This window comes from Diabrotica virgifera, chromosome 4, assembly GCF_917563875.1.
Source record: "Diabrotica virgifera virgifera chromosome 4, PGI_DIABVI_V3a".
Classification (NCBI taxonomy): Eukaryota; Metazoa; Arthropoda; class Insecta; order Coleoptera; family Chrysomelidae; genus Diabrotica; species Diabrotica virgifera.
In genome coordinates this window covers 195,944,372-195,968,576 of record NC_065446.1, presented here as the reverse complement: position 1 = coordinate 195,968,576, position 24,205 = coordinate 195,944,372, and the positions used below count along the sequence as shown (strand labels likewise).

The 24,205-nt window shown below is 33.4% G+C and overlaps 1 protein-coding gene across 2 annotated transcripts in view; it reads right to left on the bottom strand.

Moving 5' to 3' along the window:
- The window catches only part of LOC126883283 (sorting nexin-4-like), a 114,920-nt gene that overhangs the window by 48,006 nt on the left and 42,709 nt on the right, over positions 1-24,205 (bottom strand). For both annotated transcript variants that reach the window (XM_050648624.1, XM_050648626.1), the window contains exon 2: positions 8,432-8,754. In XM_050648624.1, coding sequence (XP_050504581.1) covers positions 8,432-8,754 — 323 coding nt within the window. The remainder of the gene's footprint in view (positions 1-8,431; positions 8,755-24,205) is intronic.

The following is a 24,205-nucleotide window of genomic DNA, read 5'->3' as shown; positions in this document are numbered from 1 at the left end:
GTTGCCTCGGGAAAAGCCTGGAAATTATTTTCATAATTCTAGGTCCACCGCTAGAGGGCGTAATTGAATATCAAAAATTTAAAAATCAAGATTTTACAAAATTTACCTAATGAAAGGGCACTGGAAATCCAATCATCGTATTCTTCATAAAATTCTGCGCATATTTGATTTCACAAGTTTAAGCCTACCTTTGCAAATAAGAGGTGGGGGTGAGTGGGAAACTTCTTATGAAAAAATGGCTGTAAGTCCGGTTCTGCTAAATCGAATTTTGCGTACTTGGTCTTGTTGAAAACAGCTCTTCTTCGTCAATGTAAGAGTCTTATTTTCGAAATAGCCTAATAAGTAATATGCTAGCTAGTAGGCGTTATTTAATTATTTTTGGAAATCTAGTTTTCTTTGGAGAATATTAAATACAAGTATGCATTTTTAATCCTGGGTTACAAAATTAGACCAAATTAGCAACAGAATACCGAAAACAGCATGTCGATATCTTTTTTCTATCTCGAGATATCTTAACTTAAGAAACGTGTAAATTTTAAACAACTGTTAATGTCACCGGTAAACGAAGTTAAGGAAAAGTAGTGTGCTATGGAAAAAAACAAAGAAACATTTTCCAGATGTAAACGTATATAATTAATTAAAACAACAATAAGACAAAAAACACTATAAAATATAACAAAGAAATAAAAGCAACTAGTTACTTAGTGACGACCTAAATGTTCAAATTGTTGCCCATCATTTTCGATGCAAGCATTTACTATTTTAAGAGTTAATTGAACAGCAGTCCCAATTTCTGCTTTCGCAATGCTTTGCATGGCGTTTCGTATTTTCTAGATCATGTTTTTTCGAGTAGTGGGCCTAGCGACAAAAACAAGGTCTTTAATCCGTCCCCATAAATAAAAGTCTAAAACAGTTAAATCTGTTGCTATTCATTTATTTTTTTATTTAGCGTATGGCTTAACCTTCGGAGTACGAAGACTGGGTCAAGCGTGACCCGAAATTCAGTTATTTCTTAATATTTTATGAAATAATTTTTTTACAAATCCGATTAATCGTAAGTTCTCCTTATTTGTTTCAATCTATATTTTCGTTTATAATTCGTGAACATGCAAATTACAGTTTTTCCTCTACGTAACATCTATGATGCCGGGTCAGTCCTGACCCGGTTTTCGGATTTCGAAGAATATTTTCAATATGTTTGTAGGTACACGTAAATCGCAGCCGTCTCTGTTTACGGGTATACGTACAGTGGAACCCCGATAAGTCGGCCTCCGATAACCCGGAAGTCCGGCTAACCCGAACCGATTTTCATCAGACAAAACAAACATTTTTTCACTTTGACCAAGTTTTTTACCAAGAAATAAACAACACTGTATACAACTGTACGTAATTTAGATGTATTGTGCATATTTTATGTATTTCATGTTTTTGCAATTATAATGGAGTTTATCTGTAAGTATACCGTGTTTTATTAATTTTTACCATATTCTCCGGCTAACTCGGATTTTCGATAACTCGGATCGGCCGCAGTCTCGATTAATCCGACTTATCGAAGTTCCACTGCATTCAAATATATGGCCGGAGCAAATTTACCTATGCGCGTTTTCTGTAAGGTATTAAAATCTGGCCGCGGGAGCGAACTAGTATATGCCCATGGGTAACCATCTTAAAAAAATTAAAGACAATAATTTAGGATTTTCTTTGTTTTTTGTTAAATTAAAGATACTGTTTAATAATACTGACTATTTAAAACATCCTTATAAATAAAATGAGAATGGGTCACGCTTGACCCATCTTCGTAATCTAAGTAAGTCAAATAATCTCCGTACTCCGAAGGTTAAGTATATCACAGAATATATTTAGATTTATGCATTATACAATGCATCACAAACAGATGTCCAATTTTTTTATATATTCGATTGACCCTTCGGTTGCCATTACAAAGTCTATAGGGTCGCCTGTGTATGCTCTGCGTGGGCAGTCCTGAACAATGTGACTGATCGTCTGTCTTGCAGCGCCGCAGTCACAAGAAGGCGAGGGGAGTTTACCCCATCTGTGGAGGGAGTCGGCGCATCTTCCACAGTTTGTTCGAATTCGATTAAGGGCTGCCCAAATCTTACGGGGACGTTCAAATTCGCCAGGTTTCCCTATGATGTCCGGTAGACTATGGTAATGCGGATCTGTCCTACTTTCCCAATCTTCTCTCCATCGGGTATTTAAGTCAAAGTTGGATTGCTGCAGCGCTTGAGCAGATTGTAGAGGGGGTAACCTGGATCGGAGACGGTTTCCAAGAATATCGGGGATGTCGTTGTGGACTAGAAGCTGGCGACTGTCCATTATTTTGTTATATTCTTTAACCAATGCATCTTCGCGGCGTAGGTTGGGTGGTGCTATATTACTAAGGGTAGGTAGCCACAATGTAGGGGTGGGCTTAATTGTGCCTGTTATCATACGCATAGTGCGGTTTAGTTGGGTGTCGACCAGGTGGGTATGCCTGCTATTTAGCCACACTGGAGCACAGTATTCTGCCACCGGATATATCAGGCCAAGAGCAGAGGATCTTAATGTTGATGCTGTGGACCCCCATGTAGTGCCGCAGAGTTTCTGTATTATATTGTTGCGTGTTTTCAATTTTGCTGCTGTTTTCGTCAGGTGTTCTCTGAATGTGAGCGTTCTGTCTAGAGTAACCCCAAGGTATTTCGGGTATTTATTGTGTTTTAACAGCTTGTTATTAAAATACACTCGCAATTCTCTGTTTGCCAACTTGTTGTTTAGATGAAAAGCTGATACTTCAGTTTTTGTAGTACTTGGCTGTAGTCTCCATTTCTTAAGGTATTCGCTGAGGATGGATAAGTCATTCGTGAGAGTGATTTCTGTAGTTTCTAAAGATTGGTGGCTTGTTGCAAGGGTCCAGTCGTCAGCATATCCAAACTTCCGAGATTCGGTTTCAGGCATGTCAGCAATATAGAGGCTGAAAAGTAAAGGGGCAAGGACAGAACCCTGTGGAAGACCATTGTTAAGTTTCATCTGTCTACTCGTCTCCTTTCCCATTATAACCTGGAAGGCTCTGTTGGTCAGCATGTTGTCAATGAGGTTAATTATCTTTCTGCAGGGGATAATGCGGGCCAGTTTATATATTAATCCCTGTCTCCAAACAGTATCATATGCTGCTGTTAGATCTATAAATACTGTTGCTGTCTTTTGTTTCTTTTGAAAACTAGCTTCTATAAAAGTTGTTAATGACAGCACTTGGTCCGTACAGCTTCGATGAGGGCGGAAGCCAGCTTGTTCAATGGGGACATTTTCTAGTATCCTGTGACTAATTCTGTTGAGGAGAAGCTTTTCTAATAGTTTATATACCATGCTGAGTAGAGCTATGGGGCGGTAGTTTTCTGGCTTATCGTTTGATTTGCCCGGTTTCGGAATTGCAATTATCTTTGTTCGCTTAAGTGAGAAAGGAATGTTACCTGACTGAAGTATATCATTAAAGAACATTGCAAGCCACTGTTTCGTGTATGCACCACTGTGTATCAAGAACTCTGGATGGATACCATCAAAGCCAGGTGCTTTACCTGATTTCATTTCTTTCAGCGCATGTGTGATTTCAGAAATAAGTATTCTTGCTGAATATTCGGAGTTCGTTCTGTTCATTTGTTTTAATGCCCTTAAGTCTCTTTTCACGTTGGTAGTATGTGTTCGATCTCGTGGAGCTCTGGATAGAGATACTATATGGGAGGCAACCTTGTTAGGAGACATTTTAGACTCTCTGGATTCCAGCTGGTTAGCTCCTCCAATTTTCCTCAACAAGGACCATGCCTGCCGGCTTGATTTTTTGAAGTCAAGGTTTTCGACAGTCTTTATCCATTTTTGGCGTCTAGCTGTATCGATGTTGTGTAAAAGCTCATCGGCTATTTCTCGGTCACCACTTTCGAGAAACTTCGTGTATAAGTCTTCACATGTTTCAGTCCATCCAGGCACATATTCTTTGCGATACCCCCTAGGGATGGTTTTCTTGGCAGTGCTTATTACTGCGCCCACAAACCTCTCATAATGTTTGCTGGTTGGAGGGACCCAGCTCAAGGTCCGGTCTAGTTGTTCAGAGAACTTCTTCCAGTTTGCTTTTCTAAGATTCCACCTGGGTCGAGGATATGATCTAATTATTGGAATTGATATTCCGATGGTGATAAGCACCGGACGATGTTGAGTATGTGGGAAGTCTGCAAGGACACTTCTCGCAGTTGTTAGTGGTCTGTCATTGGTATCTTTTGAGACAAAACATAGGTCGGGGTTATATTCTTTTCTCCATGCAGCTGATTTAAATGTTCCTCTGTCTTTGGCATCAAAAACTAGATATGTGTTTTGCTCTTCGGACCATTCTACTAGTGCCTCCCCATTTTCATCATTCGTGGTGTACTTCCACATTTCGTGGTGGCTGTTGAAGTCGCCGATGTATATAGTAGGATGTGGATGAGTCTTTAGCACTTCTGGGTTCCATGTAGTGGCTGGAGGTTTGTATATGTTAACTACGGTAATATCTCCAATCTTGGTGACTACTTCATGTATATTATTTTCATTGGAAGCAGAAAGTAGGAAACCATTTTCTATATTGCAGCGAATGTAGGTTGCGACGCCGTAATGTTTATCATAGGTGGCTCCCAGTAAATCGTAGCCAGGTATCTTTCCCCTTAAATCAAGCTGGACTTTGTCTTCAGTATGGGTCTCTTGTATGGCAACCAGGTCAATGTCGTTATCGTGTAGGATTTTTTGCAACACTTGGCATTTTGCCTGGCTTATGCCCTCGATGTTAAGGTGACAGACTCGGATACACGGTCCGAGATCTCTTGTCAGTTGGTTCTGAGAAGAACCTTTATTTGTTCCCATCGTATGTTTACGTATAGATAAGATTTCTGTTTGTGATCTGTGATGTTGGCAGGATATTGTTTTTGTTTTTCGTTCGTCTGCCGCCAAATTTTTGCTAGTTCATTTAGCGTTACCCAGGGTGCACCACATGGAGGCGAACTAGCATTACACCCCAATGTTGCTATTCAATCTACTCTTGAAAGAATAAATGCTTGCATCGAAAATGATAGGCAACAATTTGAACATTTAGGCAGTCACTAAGTAAGTAGTTGCTTTTATATCTTTGTTATATTTTATAATGTTGTTTGTCTTATTGTTGTTTTAATTAATTATATACGTTTACATCTGGAAAATGTTTATTTGTTTTTCCCATAGCACACTACTTTTTCTTAACCTCGTTTACCGGTGACAGTAACGGTTGTTTAATATTTACACATTTCTTAAGATATCTCGAGATTGAAAAAAAGGTGTCGACATGCGGTTTTCGGTATTCTGTTGCTAATTTGGTCTAATTTTGTAATACAGGATTAAAAATACATACTTGTATTTAATATTTTCCAAAGAAAACTAGATTTCTGAAAATAATTAAATAACACCTCCTAGCTTGCATATTACTTATTAGGCTATTTCGAAAATAAGACACACATTGACGAAGAAGAGCTGTTTTCAACAAGACCAATTATCCAAAATTCGATTTAGCAGAACCGGACTTATAGCCATTTTTTCATAAGAAGGTTCCCACTCACCCCCACCTCTTATTTGCAAAGGTAGACAAACTTGTGAAATCAAATATGCGCAGAATTTTATGAAGAATACGATGATGGGATTTCCAGTGCCCTTTCATTAGGCAAATTTTGTAAAATTTTGATTTTTGATATTCAATTACGCCTTCTAGAGGTGGACCTACAATTATGAAAATAATTACCAGGCTTTTCCTGAGGCAACTTTTGTTATAAATATCTTTTTCTCAAAACTGTACTATAAACGGTTCCTGAGATATGCCGAGGGCCATTCTTATTGGGACACCCGGTACATCAAATGAACTTTTCAGAGCAGCCGTCTCCAAAGCCCGAATAGCTATGATGATCGCCGACCTCCGTCGCGGAGATGGCACTTGAAGAAGAAGAAGAAGATCTAGCGATGAACACTATTTCTATGTGAATACTCTTACACCAGGGAAATAAGGCAAAAATATACCATGTTCGGGACACTTGAGCAGCCAGGTTGCAAATGGGTTTTTTGGGTACTATATACCTAATACATTATAAATACAAAAATGCCCGTCACAGTTTGGACGAGAAATTTAGTTATTAACAAATAAGAGTCAAAAATGAGAGTTTTTTCGTTGAAATCGCTACAGATAAAAATAGAAATGTCTTATTTATAAAATTTTTCTTTTAGTAGATGGGTTTAAAAGTAGATAGGTTTAAAATAGCGTTTTTTGAATTTTGGTCCGATTATTTGTTGCTTCGGATATTGCAAAATAAAACTAAAATTTCTAAAATAAAAAATGTGCTATAACTTTTCCGAAAATGAATATAGGACTTTCATATTGCATGAAAAGTTAAGTCAAACAGTCCATACAATGCACAAAAATTTTTAAAACGATTCGTCAATTCGTTTAAATTTTATTCAATTTGTTTATCCCAAAGAGCTTTTTTTCGCAATGTTATTGTTCAGAAAATAATAATGATTCGGCAATTCTGTGAAAACAACATGAAAGAAGAATAGTCATGTTTTCAACGCATTTAAAAAAATCATTAAAAAGTCATTTTTATCACTCCGAAAACATTTTACTAAAATAGAGTCATTTTTGGCTTATAAACAATTTGAATAACTTTGTTAATATTGACTGTAGGCTAAAACTACAATGGAATTTGAAAAACTGGTATTTTTATACGAATTTTCAAAGAAAAACTTTTCGCCTAGGTTAATTACGGTCAAAGTTATCCACTTTTCTTATTTAATTGACGGCTACTTTGTTTATAACAATTAAGCAACCTAACTAGAGCCATTTTGAAGTTGAAGATATATAGGTTATGTGTAAAAGTTTGAGTAAACTTTGAACCTCAACAGAGTGGTTAATAAAGCTTTAAAAGTGGCGTCCGAACGGAATTAATTCGTGGTCGATGGAAAGGAATTACTAAAATACGTGCACTCAAAAAATGAAACTGATTCTTCAAACATATGCTGCGATTAATATCGCTGGAACTTGTTGATGGATTTTCATGATAATTTTTTTCATTTGTATAGTACTCGTAGTCTTATAGAGTACGTTATGTAAACACAACCCCACCTAACATTACAAAATGTTAGGGGGAACTCCCCTTATCACTCAGGGGTATGAAAAATAGATTACGACCGATTCTAAGACCTTCCGAATATACATATATAATTTCATAAAAATCGGTCAAGCGGTCTCGGAGGAGTATGGAAACTAACACTGTGACAGGAGAATTTTATAGATGTAAATATATAGATGGCTATTAACAAATAGGGGTTGGTGATAGAAGAGTGAAAATTAAGGGTTGTATGTATTTTTTAATTCTACATCATATAAAATTAAGGTTTTAATTTTGTCCAAAAAAATAAAAAAAAATGTCAGGGGGGCAACCCCTTATAACTTATGGGTATAAAAAATAGATTAAAACCTCTTCAACGTCCTACAGGATAAACGTGTAAAATTTTATAAAAATCGAACAAGCCGTTTTGGAAAGTACCGTTTTGGTAACTAACACTGTAACAAGAGAATTTGATATATATAGAAGTAACTGCGAATTAAATAATAAAAGTGGCTAACTTTGAACCTAATAAACCTAGGCAAAAAGTTTTTGTTCTGAAAATTCGTATAAAAATACCAGCTTTTGAAATCCTAAAGTAGATTTACTCTATAGTCAATATTAACAAAGTTATTCAAATTATTTAGAAGCCAAAAATGACTTTATTTTACTAAACTCTTTTAGGAGTGATAAAAACGACTTTTGAATGATTTTTTTCAATACTTTAAAAATATAACTATTATTCTTGCATGTGGTTTCCACAGAATTGCTGTCATTATTATTTTCAGAACAATAACATTGCGAAAAAAAGCTCTTTACGATAAACAAATTGAATAAAAGTTAAACTGATTGACGAATCGTCTTAAAAATTTTTGTGCATTATATATGGAATGTTTGACACAACTTTTCGTGCAATGTGAAAGTCTTAAGGCCATTTTCGCAAAAGTTATAGCACATTTTTTATTTTTGAAATTTTAGTCTTATTTTGCACTTTCCGAAACAAAAAAGGATCGGACGAAAATTCAAAATGTGCCATTTTAAACCTTGGCTCATCTACAAAAAGAAGAATATTATAAGTAAGATATTTAATTACCCTATTTTTACCTGTAGCGATTTAAACGAAAAAACTGCCATTTTTGACTCTTTTTTGTTAATAAATAAGTTTCTCGTCCGAACTGTGACGGGCATTTTTGTATTTATAATGTATTAGGTATATAGTACCCAAAAAATCCATTTGCAACCTGGATGCTCAAGTGTCCCGACAAAAACCTTATTTCTCTGGACTATCTTACCATTTGCTTTATATGACTCTCTCCAATCCTCCTCGTGTTGTAAAAACTCTAGGAAATGTTTGTCCCATGTTAATAAGGGATGTGCAGCAATTCTGAGCAAGAAATTTTCTAATCCTGCTCTTCTTCTATCCACAAAATTTGGATCAAATGTATCATTAGAGATTTTTTGCCAGCCATATAAAACTCTTTTCTCGGGAAGAGGAGGTATAACTAAATATGGATAAGTAACTTCTAAATAATCATGAAGTTGTTCGAATTCCGTATATCTTCTCCATACTGTGGTCAATTTGCCGACTTTCTTCTGAAATTCTGGATCAGTAACTCTAAAAATAGAATAATTCTTGTAATAAATGAACATTTAAATTATTGTTTAAATACGACGCATTAACTTAGAATTTCATTGTCTTTCTATGTCATCTAACATATCTCTCTCTAACATTATGTTATTATCTTCTATCTCAAAATTTTAATATGGTATGGTATGAAAGTATCCCTATGGACACTTTCTGTCAATTATCTTAACCTTGACATTATGACATTGTAGAATCTACTATCAGTGTATAACGGAAATCAGGAAATTACGATTCGGCGGGGAAAACAATTCTCAATAAAACCTCTCAGGCGGTGACGAACCATGGGCAACTCCGTTACGTGACGGGACAAGAATATTAGAATATGAATATACACTGCGGTGCAAAAAAATCGATCCACTAAAAATTTATTCATTTTTGATGTTTTGAATTTCCTAAACCTGTTGTCCGATTTAAGTGATTTTTTACCACGTTATAGCCTTATCCATTGACAATATCGATGTAATAATATTGTTGCTAGACAGTTAAACTGTCATTGTATACCGGGTGTACGAATCAAACTGTGTTTTTTTCTCAAAGTTCGCATCACCCTGTGGACTATCTTAGCATTTATAAAATACTGAAATTAAAACCCAACTATAGCCTCAGGTTTTCTTAACATTTTGTCTTTCGATTAATTCGCTTATGTTGAATAATAAAAAAGTTAGGTACTTTAACAACTGGCCATGTTCGTCATCAGTACAGGGTGTTTCTAAATAAGTGCGACAAACTTTAAGGGGTAATTTTACATGAGAAAATAATGACAATTTGTTTTATAATCATATGTCCGCAAACACTTCGTTTCCGAGATACGGGATGTTCAATTTTTTTTTACAAACTGACGATTTATTTATTGCTTTAAAACCAGTTGAGATATGCAGATCAAATTCGGTGGGGTTTAAAACGTAGATATTGCACATTTTTTGGAATACGGGTAATATTATCGGTCATAATAACCGTTTGCGCGCCACTGGTAAATATTAAATTCTTAATTGTATGTCAAAAAATGTGCAATAACTACGTCTTAAACCCCACCAAATTTGATTTGCACATCTCAACTGGTTTTAAAGCAATAAGTAAAACATCAGTTTGTAAAAAAAGAATGTGTGTGTACTTTGTACGCACGTAAGAAGTTATACTTCTATTATATGGTTTCAACGAAATTAATATACTTTAAACAGTTTATTTATATTTTATTTAAATATTAAACTAATTTATACTTACTACTTCTCAAAAAATTTTATTAAAACAGTGCCAAAAATTAAAATAATAAAAGAATAAAACACACACAAACACATTGAAAAATGCCACAAATGATTTCTGAACAATAATTGTCGGAGAAAATTTTAACTAAATACGTATTTTCTGAAAATAAAATTATATAATAAATATACTTACAATCATAAAATGTATAAAAAAAATAAAAAAATAAAAGTTTCTATTGGGGTTCGAACCCACATATCAGCGCAGTTAGTATTGAAATTCATTCACCTTAAACGTTTACCCACGGAGACCATGCGTCATCATGTGCGAAGATCAACTAACTAAACGGATTAAACTTTTGACAGTTCTGAATGAAATCAATTTATTTTGATTTTGAATTGAAATTATTTAGAATTGAAATACAAAACATAGTAATCAATTTATGTAAATCAAAGCATTACATACTATGTATTTTGGTAGGTTCTCTTTTAAAAATTTCCAATTAGGTAGGTACCTATGAAATTTTTTATTAGGATACTGAAACATTTACAATTATTACGTACCTGTCGCTTTTAAAAACTATTTAAAAAGTCACTACAATTATAAACTTTTTTCTCTGCCATCACAACAATAAAAACTAATATGAATATACACAACATTAATTTGTTTATCCAAAATCTCCATATTGAACAATTATTGACAGATGATTTTAACACCCAATCAGATCCCGTATAACGTTTATACCATACTGTCGCTGTGCGCATGCGCCCAGTAAAATCAAAATTTTTACCCTCGTGCCTAAAGAAGTATAACTTCAAAAATTGAACATCCCGTATCTGGGAAACGAAGCGTTTGCGGACATATGATTATAAAGCAAATTATCATTATTTTCTCATGTACAATAACATAATGTATTTGTTTTGTGCAAATATTTTAGAAACACCCTGTACTGATGACGAACATGGCCAGTTGTTAAAGTACCTAAATTTTTTATTATCCAACATAAGCGAATGAATCGAAAGACAAAATGTTAAGAAAACCTGAGGCTATAGTTGGGTTTTAATTTCAGTATTTTATAGATGCCAGAAGAGTCCACGGGGTGATGCGAACTTTGAGAAAAAAAACATAGTTTGATTCGTACACCCGGTATACAGTGATAGTTTGACTGTCTAGCAACAATATTATTACAGAGATATTGTCAATGAATGAGGCTATAACGTGGTAAAAAATCACTTAAATCGGACAACAGGTTTAGGAAATTCGAAACATCAAAAATGACCAAATTTTTAGTGGATCCATTTTTTTGCACCGCAGTGTATATGACTCTCAGTAAAATATTGCAAAACCTCCAAATTTTAAACAACCGCTTGGATTGAAATGAAATTTGGCAAGCACAGCTAGCATGTCAAAGAAAAAAAAGTGATATTGTGCCGATGTGTGCTTTTGCCCTGGTGGTGGGTTTCACCCTTTCTCGGGGGTGAAAGATATACGTTCAAAATAAGTCCGGAATTGGATAAAATGACCAACTCTAAGCAACTTTTGCTATATAGCATTGTTTCACTAAGTTAATACTTTTCGAGTTATTTGCAAGTAAATATGTCTTATTTTTTAAACAAAAGAAAAACACGTATTTAGGCGGTTTTTTGCACATAACTCAAAAAGTACGTATTTTATCAAAAAAACATTCTTAGCGAAGATATAGATTCTAAAAAGGTGAAAAAATCGGTGTATGTATGAAATCTCTAAAATCAGTAGAAGCAAAGTTGTTGCTAATGAAAAATAGGTTCATATCCGTCAAATTTCAAAGGGAATATTTCAACGTGAAATAACCAAGAAATGATGCACTTTTTGGGGAAAACTCATTACAACTTTTTTAGACTCTTTATAAAAAACTTTATTTTTGTTTTTAAAAAGTTTATAGCATCAAAAGTAAACAAGTTACGCTGAAAATAAAGTTGGTGCCTTTTATCCATTTTACATTTATGGTTTAAAATTGTGAAAATCACTTTCATTTGAGATGCTAATTAGAGAGTGATTTCCTCGATTTTTTTTTTCAAAAAAAAAGAGGCCAACATTATTTTGAGCAACTTAGAGACCTTATACGTACACGATTTTTCACTTTTTTATAAGCTATATTTTTGCTAAGAACATTTTTTCGATAAATGTTTACTTTTTAAGTTATTTGCAAACCGTCTAAAAAGGTGTTTTTTTTTGTTGAAAAATGAACATATTCACTCGCAAATAACTCGAAAAGTATGGACTTGGTCAAAAAACGCTATAGATCAAAAGTTTCTTAGAACTAGTCAATTTATCCATTTCCATATCCATTCATCTCCAGGGCAAAAACAGACATCAGCACAATATCAGCTTTATTTGTGACATGTTAGCTATGTGTATGCCAAATTTCGTGTCAATCCAAGCAGTTCTTTAAAATGAGTAAATAGTCTAATAATGAGGATGGGTACTTCGAATTTAAACCATTGTATAATATGCGAGGTAATGATAATCCACAATGTATGTATTTATTACACGTGATGCAGTGACTAAAAGTTCATATAATGGAACTAAGTACGACCAGATGTCCTGACCATCGAGACCAAAAAAATGGGAGAATATATTTTAACTTGGGTCATCTAATAAACTTGAGCAGAGGAAACCAACACGCGGAACTAGACCGAAGAATCTGCCTACATGGGCTGCCGTTAACAAACTTAGAATTGTCCTCAAGAACAATAATATTCTCTAAAAATAATTACGTTGAGCTTAAAAGCCGCCAACAAAATGAAGTAACATAGCGCGCAGTGGAACTAGGTACTTAAGCTGGGAATAAATAAAAAAAAGTAGAGGATGTAATGCGTGCTGTTGCATTGAAGTAATAGTACATGTTGCCAGACAAGATACTACCAGGTGGACTAAGTGCATTGTATAGTAGACTAAGAGCCGCTATAGGTGAAATTTGCTAATCATTTTAGGCACGATATATAACTTAAATAGTAGAACCTAAAAGAAAACCAAACTTTACTTCATCTAAAAGAAAACGTATGAACACTAAAGTGCATCGAAAAAGGCGAAAATTTTTTTTTTGCGATGGAATAGTTATACCTCACAAAATTTGCCCAATCAACTGTTAACTATTTTGGTAAATTTTTTTCGAAATTGGAAAATATCTTCTGCCCCCCCAAGACAGTTAAAAATTTTTAAAAATTTTTAAAAAATGTTAACAGACGAAAAAATTTTTTTTTGCGATGGAAAAGTAATACCTCACAAAAGTTGCCCAATCAACTGTTAGGTATTTTGTTAATTTTTTTTCAAAATTGAAAAATATCTTCTGCTCCCCCAAGACAGTTAAAAATTTTGAAAAAATGTTACAGACGAAAAAAAAATTTTTTGCGATGGAAAAGTAATACCTCACAAAAGTTGCCCAATCAACTGTTAAGTATTTTAATAATAATAATAATAATAATGACTTTATTGCTTTTTTTCAAAAAAAAATACAAACTAGACAAACAGTAATAATTATAATAAAGCAAAAGGCGACGTTCGCTCTTAGATGATGTTCCTAGAAACACCAGCCAAGAAGCGCTCTTCCACGTAACCGCAATACAAATAATTACTATTCTAGTGTAACCTAATGACCTTATTTACATGCTAAAATAAATTTATCGTATATGATAATAACACTAATTATCTATTTTTATTGAATAAATTTTTATTGAATAAACTTTGCAATCATTTAAACGAATGTAGCCAAATTTACCTGTTTATAATCTAAATTTTAATTTTATGCTATTATTGAATAGAGACTTTTTTACGTTGGATTTAAATTGAGAGATGGGTAAAGTTTTGAAATTTTCAGGGATCATATTGTACAGATTAGCAATATTGTAAGAGAAGCAAGATCGAAATAACAAGGTTTTATGTTTCGGTATATTAAGTTTATTTTTGAATCTGACATTAATATTATGTACTTCTGACCTTTTTTTAACTTTTTTATATAAATAATAGGGCTTTTTGGTTAGCATTATTTTATGAAATAATACTGATCCGTGAAGAATACGCCTGTTACTAACATTTAACCATCCTAGATCTGCAAGATGCTTAGAAGTTGGATTTCGACGTCTGATACCACAAATGAAACGGACACACATATTTTGAATTCGTTGCAAACGATTCTGATCTAGTTGAGTTAATGCTGGTCCATATATTACATCACAGTAATTAAACTGTGAAAGCACTAAACTATTGCAGAGCATAATTTTAGTGGTTCTATTAAACATTTGTCTATGTGAGAATAAAAGTTTTAAATTACAAAATGCTTTCTGAATTATTGACGAAATATGATTAGAGAACGTTAGGGAGTCATCTAAGATGAGTCCCAGGTTTTTTTCACAATTAGATAGAATTAAATTGTCGTTATTGATTTTTAAATGTATTTTATTATTTACTCGATTTTTCTCTATTCTACGTCCAAACAGCATGGCTTTGGATTTTGAGGGATTTATGCTTAAGCAGAATTTGTTTGAAATGTCTGAAATAGATTTTAGTTCTTTATTAATTTTAGAACAAGCATTTTCAACTTCTGATTCTTTAAACTCTAAGTACAATTGTGGGTCATCTGCATAATAGTGAGATTTCATATAATTTAAATAACTTGAGAACTGGGAGGTGTATATCGAAAACAACAAAGGTCCCAATATAGAACCTTGCGGAACTCCTCGTGATAGGTATATTTTATTTGACGACTTTTTATTTAAAAACACGCTTTGAGATCTTTGATCTAAATATGACTTCAACATTTTTTGCGCTTGTTTATTAAAAGACATAAAATTACATAGTGAGAGAAGTAGAGGGTGGTTAATTTTATCAAATGCCTTCGAGTAATCTAATAAAACTAGTATGCACAGGTTGTTGGAGTCAATATAAGAGTAAATGTCATCTAAAACTTTAAGAAGTGCGGTAGTGCAGCTATATCCAGGACGGAAACCTGACTGATGTTCTGGTAGGAGGTGAAATTTGGTAATGTGTTGCCTAATTTGTTCATCCATCACTTTTTCTAGGATTTTAGAAAAGGTACATAGAATGCTTATGGGACGCAGCTCATTGTAGTCAATAGGACTATCAGTTTTTGGAAGAGGTATGACTTTCGACTCTTTCCAAACAGAAGGGAAAATAGATTTTTGTAGACAAAAATTAAATATGTGAGTAATAAATGGTAAAATGTAGGGGCAACAATAAAGAATCATAGTGATATTAATGTTATCATGTCCAGAAGCATTTGATTTTATTGAAAGTATTTTTTCATATACCTTTAACTCATCAATTACTGTAAAACTAAAATTATCAACACCAGGAAATTTAGAAGAAGAATAGTGGTTTAAAACGTCAGCATCAGGAATGTCGTGACCACCAATACCATGAACGAAATAATTATTTATAGAATCCGGATCTTGCAAATGATCAGGAATAAATGACGACGATTTTTTATTACTAATGATGTTATGCTTCTTCATTTCTTTCCACATATTTTTTCCTCGCCGTAACTGAAATTCAAAATACGCCTTCTTTTCGCGTTTAATTGCATGATTAACTTCATTACGAATTGATTTATAAAAATTCCAATGATTCTCATTTTTTGATTTTTTAAATTTTAATAATGCTTTATCCCTTAATTTCATCATATACCTTAATGTGTCTGTTAACCATGGAGCCTTTTGTCTTGTAATTTTAATTTGACGAAGAGGTGCATGAATTTGAAATAAATTTAGAATAGTGGAATTTAATACGTTGATTTTACTTTCAATATCATTAAGTAGATAAATTTGTTGAAGGTCGGAAGCTGCTAGATCTCGATGAAAATAATGCGGTTCAAAATTTCTGAAGTCACGAAAAGTGAATTCAAAAGGTTTAAATTTTTTTATACCCGGTGATCCAAAGTAACAAGATGGCATGGAGTGATCTGATACTAAAGGACACTTAGTAACTTTTACATTACTGATTTTTAAAGCTTCCGTACATAATATAATATCGAGTAGTTTTGGACCTCTTGTTGGTTGGTCAACAACTTGAGTAAGGCTGTAAGTGTCAAAAATTGACTGTAGAGTTCTACATTGTAGGCTACACGGTTCTAAAAAATTAATATTAAGATCCCCAGCAAAAACAATATAGTCATACGATGGCGATAATGTACCTAAACATAAGTCAAGATCGTTAGCGAAATCATGATAAGAAAAATCATTAGGCCTGTAAAGTGAACCCAAAGCGTAAGTTTTATTATTATAACAAAACGAAATCCATAACTGTTCGGAAGTAATATTGTCCAGATTAGTAATAGGTTTAGGCTTTAAACTATTTTTAATATATACAGCAGTACCTCCACCTATTCTCAAAGATCTATCCCGTCTGAAAATTTTGTATCCCGGTAAATCGACTACTGTATTTACAATATTTGGTTTTAGCCAGGACTCCGATACTGTAATTAAGTCAAATTTATTAAACACAGCATCTTTAAAAGCAATAAAGTTAGCCAAGATAGATCTTGCATTTATATGACAAACAGATAATGGCTCATTCATTTTATTAAATAAGTACAAAATCCATCAAAATATATTCAAACCAAATAATACCCAAATTTAAGCGTGTTGAAAAAACGTATTATGAAAATAAAAAAAAAATTAAAAAATTTACAGATATACTAAGCTGAAAAGAATTGAAAATAAATGTACAATTTTAAAATATTGTTTTTTTTTTATTTAATGTTGTCTATATAAGCATTCATATAATTTTTAGTTGTTATATTGACGCATAGTTACAAATATTGATATGAACGACATAAAACTCATTTAATTATAAAAATAAATAAATTCCCTAATCACCAGAATACAAAAGAAGAAAAATAAATTAGTATAATCTAGCATAAAAATCTAAGAAACAAAATTAGAGTTCATTCCACCAAAAAGAAATAAAGGAGCCTTTATTTTCTAGCGTTCGCAGTTTGTTTCTGATTTCTCGTTTTAGGGCTGTAGTTAATTTTTCCTCGCTTCCGTTTCGTGAACACTGGCTTCTCACTCAGTTGGATCGAAGTGCCGGCCTCGGTATGTTTATGAACAGTAATATTTTGGTTGGATTTAGTGCTACATGTATCACTTTCATCTGAAGACGGCGAGTCTACTTGTTGTTCTAGGTCTTCCAAATCATCTACTGTGTATATCTGGTCCTCTATTTCTAATTTATAACCTCTTATCTTAGCTCGCAGGTTCTGTTCTCTGGCTAACTTTAAATGTTTTGAGAGTTTTTTTTTGTATTACCCGGTCCTCAACGGATGCATCATTTACTATTGATATACCTGTTCCTTTTAATTTTACAATATTTTTATACAGATCTTGCTTTCTTAAAAAGGAGACAAACTCGAGAAATACAGGAGACTTTTGAGGATCTCTTTGTGTTTGATAGACGTTGTTGATGTCTTCTGCTTTGAGATTTATCTCTAAAAGGGAATTTAATTTTGCAAGAACTTCTGACAGTAAATTATTCTTATCTGTGATTTTGAAGCCAAATATAACCACATTATTTTTTCTTATCTTTCTATCTAGAAAGCAAACTTTATTTTCAAGTTCAATTACTTTTTTATTTTGTTCTATTATTTGAGAAATGTTGTCCAAACTAGCAGCAATTTCATTTTTAATTTCAAGTGTTTGTTTACTAGTAACTTCTTTAATCGCGTTATGTATAAGATTGGTCAGGTCTGAAACGGTAAGTTGAGATATATTTGTAGCTTCGTTATTAACGTCTACCATTATTTACCGCAGTGACTCGTCTATTAATTTTGGTGGAATTGATGTCTAGCAAGAATATTCGACAAAAAGTGACTTCAGCTACTTTACTGGATTTTAGTCTTTATTCGCTTCTATTTAAGGATTTTCTGCAATTTAGGTGTATTTATCTAATATTTTTAACTCACTTTTTAGATGAAGATGTCCGTGCACTTTTGTGGATTAGTTGTTGAAGAACTCACTTGTTTTTATCATTTTTGTACCACTTGTAATTTGTTGTTTGGTAAAATTTTTTCGAAATTGGAAAATATCTTCTGCCTCCCCCCCCAATACAGTTAAAAATTTTGAAAAAATGTTAACAGACGAAAAAAATTTTATTTCGAAACGAAAATGTAATAGCTCACAAAAGTTGCCTAACACACTATTTAGTATTTTAGTAAAATTGCGTTGAAATAAAAAAATATTTTCTGCCTCCCACGGCAACTAAAAATTAGAAAAAATACATTAATATGCGAATTTCTTTTGTAAGGGAAATGTAATACCTTATAGAACTTGAATAAATAAATTCGGTTTAAATTGGAAAATATTTTTTGGTTTCACAAGGCAGTTAAAAATGTTACTTAAGAAAAGTATACTAAATAGTATATTATGCAACAAGTGCAGAAAGGTACTAATTTCTCACGAGTTTGAAAAGTTGCGGTACGAGCGCAAGCGAGTGCCGCAATTCAAACGAGTGAGAAATTACCTTTCTGCACGTGTTTCACACTATACTTTTTCTACAAGCACAGTTTTTCCTAAAAATAAAAATCACAATTTCCAAACGACGATTAATTTTAATAGGTACCTATGTGATAAATTTTAAACTGTATTTAATTAATACCTACTAATCAATTTAAATTCCTTATACCTAAATAAATTGCACAGAAATCAGTTAAAAAATTAATGCACTGCCTTAATTTGTTTAAATTTAAACAATTATTACACATTATTGACATTATATTTTATGCAGTCACGGATTTACACAAAACCTACTTCATTCGACGTCTCTTGCACTGGTTGCTAAATCCTTATTGGTTATTTGATAATTATAAAATGTTTAATAAGAATAAAATTGTAAAATAAAACAGTTGTAACATCCATAATTTAGTTTCTATGCTATAGTTAAATATAATAATTGTCTTATAGGTTATATATTTGTCTAAAGTTTAACCACGGATGTAAACAGAATATAACGTTACTCAGAATGCGGTAGTCCACGGATGTAAACAGAATATAACGTTACTCAGAATGAGGTAGTCAACTGTGCAGAAAAGAACTTTGCGGCACAGAAACGTCACTTTGCGGCACAGAAACGTCACTTTTCTGCACACTAATGTCAAATATCTTATACTGTGAGAAAATATCAAGTTTGCTATCATAAAACCGTGCAGAAAAGTGCACTTTGAATAGTGGTTGTAGAAAAACATTATTTTTATAACAAAATAGCCTAACTTATCCGTCTCCCTGACGTCACCCAAGTTTTTTAATACTAAAATAAATATAAAGCAAAGAACAAAATTAGGTATATAAATATTACAAAAAAATATGGTAAAAGCATTCTATTCGATGATGTTTTCCGATTTAGCATTAAAGTGAGGCATAGTTTTTCTGGAATCAATTCGAATTTTTATAAATCCATCCCTCGAATACGCTCCACAAACTGATAAAGAAGCTTGTGTCACAAGCTTGACACATCGTTCTATTGTTTGTGGCAGTGATATTTCTCAATCTCAATGTTAAAAGGGTCTAAGTTAGGATTCTTAATAAAATCTCGCAGATTGTCACTTGAAAATCTAGAGAATATGAATATAGGTGGTTCTGTAAGGTGATATTCTTGTTAGTTAATTAACTCAAAGTAGTCGTTTGAATCAAAATTTTTATAGGAGAAAGTTTGAAGACCCTCACGTTTTTTGAATTGGTCACTGGCAAACTTCTTTTGATGTCCAAGGGGTAGATCATTTGAATGTCGCAGACATACAAACCACTGAAGCGATTTTTAAAGATGTTCTCCTAACAGCCGTATTACATCACCCTTAACGCCAGTATTTACGACTGTTTCGTCACATGCAATAGCTGGATTTGATACTTTCTGATATACCAGACAGCGGATACCCATATCCGAAATATTTGCACCCTGGCTCATGCACAAATGTTGTGTTCTTCCACGATCGATTGACCATAAAACTTGGTACTGTTTTTTACTTGAGCTAAAGTTTTGTCTTTGCGTCGGTAACTTTCTTCTTTTACCGTTGTTCTCTCTGATTATATTTGTTTTTGTTTTCCCTATCAATCGAGCTTATCACCATTTTTCTGGGACCTCTTTGATTTAATAGAAATCCGCGCTCATCCAGAGGCACTTTTTGAGATTTGCTACAAAGACAATTAATCAGAGTGTCACATTTGCATGCTGCAAGATCGAAACGTGTAGTTTTACTTTTGTTCTTAAAGCATTGAATTTTATTTTTCTAAAATTCACTGTTTTGCTTGTTCTTAAATGGTTTCATAAGTTTCATATTTATATTTGTCATGATAGGCTTTTAAAAGCTGAATAATTCTTGTATGTTAAATTATTGGAATTAAAGCCTTTTTCCATATTTCCTCCAATTTAATTGCAACGTGTTCGGCAATACCAGAAAATTCTGGCTCTTTCTTGCTGAGTTTTTTATCCTCTTGCAACCACAAAACTTCATCGCTTGTTTGTATTTCGGTAAAACATTTTCAGGTATATTTGGTGGTTGCCCAAAAATGGGGCGGTCCACAGCACATCTTGATTTTATTCCCCATGATTCTGGTTTGTTTATTTTAAAAATCTTTAATTTACAAACAACAATAATAACAAAGTAACGAACCGCACCAAACATAAGCGAAAATTACAAGCACGGACTCACGAAGCGGGACATTTCAAAGGGGCTGGGGAGACTGAAAAAACAAATAAAACTTTAAATATCGTTTAAATTTGTAATTGACAACATTTTTAGTTTTCTTTAATTGATCTTAGATCGACTTAGCTCATATTTTATTCCAAATAATATAAATTGAAATTTCCATAAAAATTAGATATTTAATAAAATTCAAGGTCGTTGGGGGGGCAGAAAATTCGCTCAGAAAAAAAAATAAAAATACTAATATGCTGAAAAATAACACTAGCAACTTTTTCACGCTATTAGATATAACATTTCCAACTTTTATTTTTTCGATGCACCCTAATGAATACTGTGCCGTCACTTTTTAAATACACATGCGTCGACAGTGGAGCATCAAACTTTCCACTTATGGACGGGATAAATAAATTAAAAGGTACCCTCCCTTTCTCCCAGAATTCAATTTTCTTAATTTTTTTAAGTTCTATGTGATTAAATAATAAAATATAGAGTAATTTTAACCAACCATCCCCTACTCCCTTCCCCCACCATCAAAAACTTAATTTTTCGTTTTTATTTTTTTTTTTTATTTAGGTGGGATGCAATCAATTTTAAAATTTCAAAAAGTTCACACGCATGATTGAGGCTTTTAAAAAATATTTCTATTTTTTATAGATCCGTAGGTTGAGTGTACATAACATCAAAAAAATTTTAAATTTTTTTTGGAAAAAAGTAAAGGCTTTATACGCTTTATAGGGAAAAAGCCTATAACTTTTTTTGGAGGTAGCTGGAGGTCTAATTTATTTTCTATTTTGTGTATTTTATCAAACACTATGTTTGTAATTTTTTTCGGATTTTTCCGTAAGTTCCGCCACCTTCAAAAATCCAAATAACTGTTTTTTGGGGGTTTCTGGGGATTTTCCCTAGTTTATAGACTCAAAATAGATCAAATCAATGTTTTTTTATATGTTATATTATGTAAGTTGAAGTAACTGAGACCTTTGGAACGTTTAAAAATGGGAGAAACACGTTCAACCCTTCAAAAACCCCATAAAACACAGTTTTTTGGATTTTTGAAGGTGGCGAACCTTACGGAAAGATCTGAAAAAAATTAAAAACATAGTGTTTGATAAAACACACATAATAAAAAAAAAATTATACCTCCATCTACCTCCAAAAAAAAGTTATAGGCTTTTTTCAAAAAAAAATTAAAAATTTTTTGAGGTAATGTACACTTATCCTACGGATCTATAAAAAATAGACATGTTTTGTAGAAGCTTCAACTATGCGTAAAAAGTCTAAGTTTTCAGTCTAATGGCATAAAAAGCAACATAATGCTACTCTACATCCCACCAGAATGAAAACAATGGGAACCTTCTCTGGTTACACCTCCGAGGCTTCTACAATTTGCAAGCCATACGGATGCCGAGACTAAGAAAGATGAGGGAATTTTACAATATATAATTCACGTCCCATATGCTCAGCGCGGTAAAGTTCCAACGAGAATTTTTTTTTTCTTCAACTATGCCTATGAATTTTTTGACATTTTAAAATTGAATTAATCCCACAAAAAAAAATAAAAACGAAAAATTAAGTTTTTAATGGTGGGGGAAGGGAGTAGGGGGTGATAGAACTTAAAAAATTTTAAAAATTGAATTCTGGGAGTAAGGGAGGGTACTTTTTAATTGATTTATCTCGTCCATAAGTGGAAAGTTTGATGCGCCACCGTCGACGCATGTGCCACTAAAAAGTGTCGGCACAGTGTTCATACGTTTTCTTTCAGATTCTACTATTTAAGTTATAGACTCTTATCGTGCCTAAAATGATTAGCAAATTTCACCTATACCGGCTCCTAGTCTATAGTGGATACCTAAATTACATAAGAAAAGTGTCGGTCGACCTCCAAAAACATGGCTGGACGATGCCAAAGAAAAGGCGGGAAACAATAGCGCCAGGGCCTCGATTTTTGACCCTTCGCTTCGTTATCGAAAGTATTAGCTACGTATATTAAACAGATACGAAGCGAATACGTTCGATAACGAAGCGAAGGGTCAAAAATCGAAGCCCAGGTCGCAAAAGACAAATTAAAATAGAAACGCCAAGGGAAGATTGTGTTTTATATTCTGTGTTATATTATTCACAAAAATAAAAGAGGCGAAAAAGTTCCGTTGAAAACCCGTTCTTCTAGTTCCACAACCCTTTAATATACCGTGTGTGGAACAATATTAGACGAGAACTTCGATCGAGTAATCAAGCATCCATGACTTTTCATCCCAAAGATTAATTTAGTGAAAGTGTTACTTCTTCCTCACGTGCCATATCAGAATTATCCGACGTTGACGATCACCATTGCGAAGGTTTCTCGATCTTCTGCAACGTGAAAAAACTGTCCTGCATTCGATATCCGAGTTCATTAACGAATGAATTTTAACCAGGAAACTTGTTTTCTTCCCACACTTCTACATCCCTCTATTCTGCCTTTACGGATCAGTTTTAGTGTTCTATATCGATTTTCCCTCACTATGTTCCAGACAAGACATTTCCCGATGTTTAACAATCTTTAGCAGTTCTCTATCTTTGTTGACCCTCCTTAGTACTTCCTCGTTAGTTTTTATTGCTGCCCAAGGTGTAACACCTCTTAAAAATAAGAAGCAAAGTGTGTGGCGATCGTGGTGGTCAACAGTCAATATTTCTTTAAAAACGCCGTTGGCCAGGCCATCCCTGTCAACGGCGAGCGCTATTAGATGATCTTCTCCTTCTTCTTTACGAGCCATCTCCGCGACGGAGGTTGGTAATCATCATGGCTATTCTGATCTTAGATGCTGCTGCTCTGAATAGTTCGGTTAATGTGCATCCGTACCATTCCCTCAAGTTACGCAACCATGAGATTCTTCTTCTTCCTACACCTCTCTTGCCCTGGATTTTCCCCCTGTATAATTAATTGAAGTATGTGGTATCCCTCATTACGCATAACATGCCCCAGGTATTGCAGCTTTCGTGTCTTGATGGTTTCCAATATTTCCAGTCTTTTATTGACCCTTCTCATGACTTCGTTGTTTGTTACATGCTCTGTCCATGATATCTTCAAGATTCTTCTATACAGCCACAGTTCAAATGCTTCCAACTTTTTAGAAGTCGACGCGTTAAGTGTCCATGCTTCTATCCCGTAAAGCAGAATCGAGAAAAGATAACATCTTGCCAGCCTAACTCTCAAGTCTAATTTCAGTTTTCTTGCACAAAGTACCTTTATTAACTGAATTGGATGGACTGTTTTTAATGACCCACTCTGTATATTGCATGCAGTGTGCGATTACATTGTTGCTATTGCATACATGTTATTTTTGTTATACATGTTTTTGGTAAGTTTTTAGAAAACCTTGCAGCGACTTACATTTGTTATTAGTTACTAAAATTTATTTTATCATTAGTGATCATACTTATTGTTAAATAAATTTAGATATTAAGTACATAGGCCTGGATACAACGTACCAAAAAAAAGTTGATTAACAGCAAGCTGAAAATTTGTTAATAGCTTCACGGTGTCTATAGGCT